The sequence below is a fragment of the Humulus lupulus genome, chromosome 6 (assembly GCF_963169125.1).
Source record: "Humulus lupulus chromosome 6, drHumLupu1.1, whole genome shotgun sequence".
Taxonomy (NCBI): domain Eukaryota; kingdom Viridiplantae; phylum Streptophyta; class Magnoliopsida; order Rosales; family Cannabaceae; genus Humulus; species Humulus lupulus.
Genome location: NC_084798.1, coordinates 103,320,068 through 103,328,460, shown reverse-complemented (window position 1 = coordinate 103,328,460; position 8,393 = coordinate 103,320,068). Strand labels below are relative to the sequence as shown.

General features: G+C 36.4%; 1 protein-coding gene across 1 annotated transcript; it reads right to left on the bottom strand.

Annotated features, from left to right (window-relative positions):
* Positions 1-968: 968 nt before the first annotated feature.
* LOC133782409 (uncharacterized) lies at positions 969-7,192 on the bottom strand. Its single transcript, XM_062221708.1, has 9 exons — positions 6,373-7,192; positions 5,778-5,823; positions 5,611-5,689; positions 5,482-5,527; positions 5,292-5,390; positions 4,155-4,223; positions 3,727-4,063; positions 3,287-3,432; positions 969-3,191 (listed from the first exon to the last, which is right to left on the bottom strand). Exons 1-9 carry the CDS (start codon positions 6,823-6,825, stop codon positions 1,662-1,664), a joined length of 2,805 nt encoding a protein of 934 aa, XP_062077692.1. The 5' UTR covers positions 6,826-7,192; the 3' UTR covers positions 969-1,661.
* Positions 7,193-8,393: the final 1,201 nt, after the last annotated feature.

The window sequence follows — 8,393 nt, the reverse complement described above, 5'->3', positions numbered from 1 at the left end:
CAACATTGAATTTTAAAGATTGAAGACAGATGAAAACACTTAGTTTTATCTTTTCCTCTTCTTCTCTTTATTTTATCTTGTTATTTTGAATTTCAAACCATGAATTGTTATTCTTGTTTGGTATTTTGTTTTAAGATGATGAACTAATTTACTTTTTCAAAGGATTTAATGGAACCTTATGTTTATAAATATGTTTTCTTTTAAATTATTTATTTTGATGTTTATATTGACTTGTGCTTAATGTTTTTCAAAGAGTGATTAATTTAGTAATTTTGGTGGAACTTGGAAGAGAATGACCTAAATTAGATCTAATCAATATATCCTAGGATTGACATATTTATGTGATTTGTGTTAGGATAGGAATGTACCTTGTCAAATTAGTGTTAAACTTAATTTTATTAATAGATTTAAATATTTTATAGGAAATATTGATTAGATTTACTTGTGATTTGAGAAAACCTTGTGAATATTTAGGAACTCTAGACTAACAATTAAAACATAATAAAGATGATGAAAGAATCTTATGGAAGAACATGATAATTAATGACCTAGATATTTTAATTTTTTGAATTATTGTTTTATGTTTGAGTTATTTTCTTGAATCTTTAGTTATTTTTTTCTGGAATTATTATTTGACTTAGATTGAAAGAAAAAATAACTTTTGGTAATTAACAACTGAAAGATTAGTCTTTCCAAGATGAATTTTAATATATTACTTGGGACGATGTGTGCTCTTGTGTACCGTTGATAAAATTAATAACAATGACCAGCTTTTTCTTTTTTTCATTTTGTAAAACTGTGTAAGCCAACCAAAAGCATTTTTGTCTTGATAAAAAAAACACAGAATTTGCCGATACCGCACATACTTGAAAGTTGAAACAGCAGATACGCGTCCTCTTTGATCTTATATGTAAATGCAACCGGTATCAAAAGCAACTCATTTCAACAATTATTGAAATGAATTTGAGTATAAAAATGGAGCAGTAGAAAATTCAATTTTCGAGAATTATGGCTGCCATGTACACTATAATACCATTGGTATAAAGTGGAATCATCAATGCAATTACATAAAGGCATCAAAGGTGACTAATATCTATGAAACTAACTCCTCAATCACCTGTCACAATGTACAAAAGCCTCAACTAGATTTTTAAGCATAAATTATCAGCTTAAACTTCTCAGCAATTGGTATTTTATATCATAAATTCGGTAAGTCTTCTGAAGAACTCCCAAGATTTTGTATCCATGGCGTCAAACATATAGATATACATGCCGCTGAAAGCCGGTGATACACTCTAGAATAGATGGAATTGTGAAATTCCAATAGAACTACTGGCCACCAAACCCATGCTCAATCATCTCATGTCGAGCAAACTCATATGACCACAAAGAATTCTTCCTTTCCCATGAACATATCACTAGAACCTTTTCATGCACTTTCTCCATTTACAAACTTAAGATTACTGATAGTCTTGAACAAATGCTTCATTGAATGCACATCTCTTTATTGCAATGAATTGGAGGACTTGCCAAATTTTCGTCATTGAAAGACATGGGAGATCAAACATTCAACGTCCCATGACAGGAGCAGCCATGAAAGCCTTGGTCTGTACCTGTACCCTACTCATCAGCATCCATATCCTCAGAATACATGTTCATATTCAGAGTTGTAAAGCCAGGTCTGGCTGCTGGGACTCAACAAGAACACCAGATGACTGTTTCACTGGAGACCCTGGGGACTGAAAACCAATATTCAAGTCTGGAGGTAGGGTTTCCTGTTTCTGCCTTGGAGGGGCATGAGGACTCAGACCACGCCACGGGGTCTGCATCTGGAACCTGGTCAAGTCAGCTGCGGCTAATTGAGAAAAAATTAAAGGTCGGTTTTGAAAGTGTGCTTCATTCCCCATACGTAATGGTTGTGGAAGGAATGCTGGAACTTGAGAACTATTTCTCTCAGGGTGGAATTGCATTGCACCAGAAACAGGGTAATCACCATGAGTTCGTGCAACTCGGGACTGAAATTCCCTAGTTGGGTTGTACAGTGAGTCTGCAGATATTGGACTTTTAGGTGTGGTTGGATTCTCCATTGGCTGTTTAAACGCTCCAGCCCCGATGGACATCCACGCACGGGCAGCAGCAGCTGCAGCATTGTTCAAGTCCTCTCTCCTTGCTGAAGGAGCCAATGGCATAACTTGTTGAGTATCAACTGCTGATAAATCGGAAGATTTCTGTTGCTTCTGTGTCTTGTCTACCATTATTTTCATCAACTGCACTGGATCATTAAGACCTTGCTCCTGTCCATCCAGAAAGTGGGTTGCCCCTTTAGCTATTTGATTGGGACCACTATCAGAGGGACTATTCATTCGACGATCCATGGAAGCTCTCATGTCTTTTCCATTAGGTAACCCTCCAGTAACTCTATTACTATCTGGCATCTTGAAAGGTAAAGACTGTGGAAGATTTACATGCCTTGGTGCTGTATCTCTCAATGTAGAACCTGCTGCTTCCGAATTTCTAGAAAATTGTTTTTCAGCAGTTAGATCAGAATTATTTTGATTGGCTGCGAGTAAGGAGTTCAACTCCACTTGTTTGGGAAAATTGATCTCAGGCTTACAGAAGTTTCTTGGATGTGCATTTTGTTGCTGAAAAATGGCGTTAACATTGCCACTGGGTTTCATTCCATTACAGCTGAATGCAGATGTTTTGGCTTCTGATTGAGAGCCATTAGAACTGAATGCAGATTGTTTGACTTCTGACTGAGAACCAGTAGAGCTGAATGCAGATGGTTTGGCTTCTGATTGCAGCCCAGCGGGGCTGAACGCGAATGGTTTGGCTTCTGATTGAGGCCCCTGAGCAGGAACAAACATAGATTGTCTTCTTTCTGCAAAAGACCCGCTAATAGATTGCTCCTTGATGGGAATTGGAGTCTTAAAGGCTTTGTCATCCTTTTTCATTTCACCAGCAGAATTATACTTTGAAACCAAACCACTTTGCTTTTGGTTATGACTCTCAAGCATCAATACTGGAGTCGGAAGTGGCTCATATTCTCCAACCCAACCACGGCCAAATTTACATCCGGCAGGGAGTGCCTGCTCAATCCTCTGTGAAGCTACTTTCCAAGCAACAGGTCCAAGAGTTGCAGCAAAACGAGCCAGGCTTCTAGCATATGCGTACTCTGCATGAAGCCCAACCTGATCCCCACATATTTTGAAATATACATTAAAAATAAGTGGAACATGTGCACTAGACAAGTTCAAAAGAAGACTAGAATATTTATTGCACATACCGCAACCAGCTGCTTGATTTCACACTCAAATGTCGTGAGTACTGATTCTGATCTTACAGCTGGTTGATTAGAAATGTTATAGGTAGCACGGCGGTTCTCATCAAAAACAAGAGACTTCCTTCCCAATTTAGACAGGAGACCCCTCGCTGAAATGGTAGACCACACGAGCAATTAGAAGAGAGTAATTTCCCCCACATTACCACACAAGAACGTCAGGAAAAAGGAGAGCACAAATACACACAGAAACAATGCAGTGTAAAAATATAATATTTTCCAAAAAGGCTAAACATGTAACTAGCAATTTACATTACACCAAAAGATGCCTTCCAAAATTGAATGGAATGCTATATTGGGAAGAAAAAAACTATAAACACTTTAAAGCTAGCTTGACCATCACACGAATATGTTTCACATGTAGTCCAATCAGAACTATTAAATACCTGAAAATGTTTCTTCTGCCTTCTCTAGATTGGCATCATTCAAAGATAAATTACCGTCAATATGTCCATCATTAGTGGTAGGTTTCTCTGAAAAACCACCTTGTGTTGGATTCAAATTATTTTGAACATCTCCACCAGTGGCAAGTGTAGCAGCACCTGAAGAGAAATCAGAGCCAAGAGTTTCCTGTGATGTCCGGTACAAAGGCTTTTTTAGCTGCTTCTTGATAATGGAATTTGATTTAATTTTCTGCACTACTTTCAGCTCTTTCTCGGAGTTGTCATAGTTAATCCTTAACTTTTCAAATTTCTTCTTTGCTAGCTCTTGTATAGAACGCGCCTTTCAAAAATAATGACAACAAATATCAGCATGCAACCAAGAGAGGCAGAAAAATAAAGTATGAATAACAAAAAGTGTAAAGACCTCATACCTGTCTGTGGTATATGGTTTCCGGGCCATTGTATTGCATTGCATTTGAGCATATCAAAAAAATATCACTCTGCATTCAAAAAGACCAGATTAGCTTTCTTTGCAAATGAACACAGAACTACCTTGGAGGAAATACATTTACTTATATTCAATATAACCCAAGAGTGGAGAAAACTGCAAGTAAATATAGTAATATATATTTCTTTGACAGGAACTAAGTATTAGTTATGTAAAATAGCAGGTAACATATGTGCTCCTCATTGCCAGAAGATGATGCAAAAATCATGTCAACTCCATTCCAGAATGCTAACATATTCAATAATTTTTCTAATCAAGCATCGAAGCTTGAATCTAATTACTATTGTAATTAGCATAACCGCTTACTTTGTTTTGATGAGAAACAGATAGTATATACCTATTTGGTAAATTAGCCCAGCTGGGATTTGAACCCTAGACCTCTTACACACAACACACACCCAACCAATTGAGTTAGACTCAAGTGGCCTGGTCTAGCACAACTGCTTAACAAGCCGCCTACAACAAAATTGCTGTGGGAATCATTCAAATATCCAGCCGTTCAGATTCTAGTGAAATTAAACTTCTATTTCTGTAGTTACGGCCTTAAAGCAATAACCTATTTTCCCTCAGAAACGGAAGGTTGTGGATTTTAGCAGCAAAAGGTGAAAAATAACTCGCAAAGAAGAATTTAACACACAACATTAACAGACTGCGATCTCCATAACTAGAATAAAGTCCGGATATTTTTTTCAAAAGTATGTGATGAGTGTAAATTCACAACAATCTCACAGATCTTCCGGTCCTTTTTCCAAACCCAGAAACTATCACAGAATCACCAAATACCAAAAGACCAAATCATTTTCAACTAAGAAAAAACTAAAAATAGCAAGCAATAAATGAATTTAAAAGAAGAGAAATATTAAATTCAATGGAACAAATATTTGTTCATAAGTTAGGAAAACTGTATAACGTTCTTAAACAACCGACAATTTGTTTATGAGAACTAAGACACATGATTAAGGGGAATATCGGGTAGCAGAGTAATGCACCTAGGCTAAATTTATGAAAGCAAAGAACCAGAATCTATCAGAAAGAAAGAAAGAAAAATATCCGTACCCACCTCAAATTGCTCGAATGTAGAATACGATCCATTTGCTAACTTCTTCCTTACTGTGGCGAAGTCCATTGGATGCTCAATCACATCCAGATAGTCAGGCAGCTACAAAGTTAAACATAAGAAGCTTAGTCCTTAATGCAACAAGTATAATCTTCTGGAAAACAGTACGACCAATTTATAAGCTTTCAGTTACCTCTTCAAGATCAACTGGTTCTGCATACACACCGTAAGTGTCTTTCCTGCCAAAAAAATTAGATGTTGACGTTAGAAAAAAGAAACCTTCTTACATCAAATGCATAATGTATTAATACACAAATATTACTTTTGAAGTTTATCAAGAATCAACTCCAATGTCTTCTTTTCGGGAAATGGAATTCCAGACTGAGGATCTGATGGCGTCCCTGCTCAAAACAACCAGAATTAAAGAACTGAACGAAACCCAATCCAAAATTATACCAAAATAACGGAACCCATTAACCAAAAACGAACCTGGAACCGAATCAAGCCTCTTTGAGTCCACTTTTCGACTCCTTGCCTGTCAAAATCAAAGCACCCATGAAACGAAACAGAAAAATACATACAAATATAGTACACAAAACATAAATGTCTAAAGAAAATACTGCGTTAATGAGCATGAGAAAGTGACATAGACAGAGACAAATAAGGAGGACACTACGTATGTATATATGTGCGTGTGTGTAAGAGAGAGAAAATATGTGGATATATATATATAGAGAGAGAGAGAGAGAGACTGAGACAGAGAGAGAGAGAAAGGTGGGGAGCTGATCAAAGATTCTGTGGGTATTTGATAAGTTTTTATTTTTATTTTTTTTGACAGTTTGACTCACGAACCGTATCTCAAACTCCCGACACACAGAGAGGACCTAGAGAGAGAAAGGGATTTGGATAGAGAGTAATAGAGAAGTTACGACGAATTAAGGGAAGGAAAAAATCAAAGATAAACATCTGAGTAATATCAGCTGAGCTGAACACACACCATTACTAGACCTCTGAACCAAAAATATCACCATTTCTACTTTAGTGGTTCTTATTTTTAGATCCATTAAAATGGTGATTAACATACCTCTTCTTCCTCATCATCATCACCGCCCCCATCGTCATCGTTATCATCAACGACGACTTCGTCTTCGCCATCGTGGCCACTGCTAATCCGCCTCTTCTTCCGCTTCCTCTCATCGTCCTCCTCATCATCCGACCCAGTCTCGGCCAGCGCCTGTTGTCCCCCACGAGAACCGGAGCCTTCGTCTCTGCCTTGGTTGAGCTTCACGACCAGCTTCAGCTTCTTCTCTCTCCTTCTCTCGTTTTCACCTTCGTCCTCGTCCTCGTCCTCGTCCAACTCCTCGTCCTCATCCAGATAATCATCAAAGTCGATGTTGTACCTCACATTCCGGCGCCGGTGACTCCGCCGGACGTCAGCTTCTGAGGCCGCCGCCGGCGACTCGCCGGACCTCCTCGCCGCTAGATCTGCCTTTGATGGACGCCCTTTCTTCTTCCTCCTCACGATCTGACCCATCATCAGTCACCCCCTTTCTCTCTCCTCAAAACCCCTCCCTATTTCTCCCTATCTCACTCCACTTTCTCGCTCTAGAATGGTTTCAGTCTCTCTCTCTCTTGCTTTGGGTTCCATTATTTTGGATAGTTGGCTTTTTTCGAAAGCGAGGGCAGATTCGTGAACTCCGAACCTGAGCTTACATACACACCGAGCCTCAGGTTCGGATCGCGAAATGAATAATTGATGAGTTTCAATTGTTTTTCTTTTTTTTTGGGTTTGAAAAAGAAAAACGGCGAAGAAATATAGCGTTTGGTAGTGCCCGTTGCCCAAATGGGGCTTGCGTTGCGTGTCGCTTTGCCTGCTGCCCGTTTTTCTTTGGCTTCCATCACTTTGCCCTTTTTCTATTTGGTGGAGAACTTCTTTCATTGCTCTATCAAAATGGCGCGTACTTTCACGCTCCACGAGATTTATTTTTTATTTATTTATATATATAATGAAGGTTTAATGTGTTTTTTCTAGGAATTTTACATAGAAATAGAAACAACCAGCCTTAACATTATTTAATAATATTGGCTTTCAACGAGAACGCCAAATATGTGGTCGAACATAAATATATAAAGTATAAATATTTTCATAATCTTTATGATAGAATTTTATTAATAATTTATGAAAATTATAATACATGATAGTTATATAAAAAAAATAGGGTAGAAAATAATAGATAGTATTTACATTTTTATATAATCACAATTTATACTTAATAAAAATTTAAAAAGTACATAAAATAAGTTATGGTGTTTTATAGTAAATATTAAAAAAATAGAGAGGAAAAAAATAGAGTAATACAACTACTCCAAATTTTACTGTGTTATAAATGTTTTACACAATTTTATGGAGATCTATTAGTTAGTTTGATACTGATTTGAGTAATTCTGATGAAGAAATTTATTAAATTCTCTCAAGAAATAATTATCGTAAATGTTTTTTTTTAAATTTAGAGCTGTAACAATAAATTGTTTATCTTTCGAATAACAAGACTTCCTTTAATTATTGTTATGGGAAATCTTACAAACATAATTCCTCACATCAAAACACAATAAAGACAACTCTGTTTAATAAATTTGTGTTTATAAGAAAGCAATAATATATTACTTGCGCTATTAGTTATTTGTCCTTGCATCTAGAATAAAGAGGCCCAAATAAAGTTACTTGTTAATATGATAAAATAAAAATTATACTATAACTTTTTTTATTTTTAACTTTACTATTATGGAAATTACACAGTATATCCTATAATTGGATAAAAATTATATAATTACAAAACAGGTAAAAATTAAGCTATTTATCCCCATATAAAAAAATATTAAAAAAAAAACTATCTGCGCTACAATTTTATGTGAATTTTTTATATAGCACCTTTATTTATCATTCTAAGAGAATATGACCAATATTGATGGAAATACAAGGACCGCCGTGACCTAATGCCGCCTAGCCCACATAAAGCATTTTGACTAAATAGCCAATAAAATCTCTCTTTAATGTCCACTGGATAAGGATTAATTGGTCATTTCATCCACATTTTTTCTTTTTTT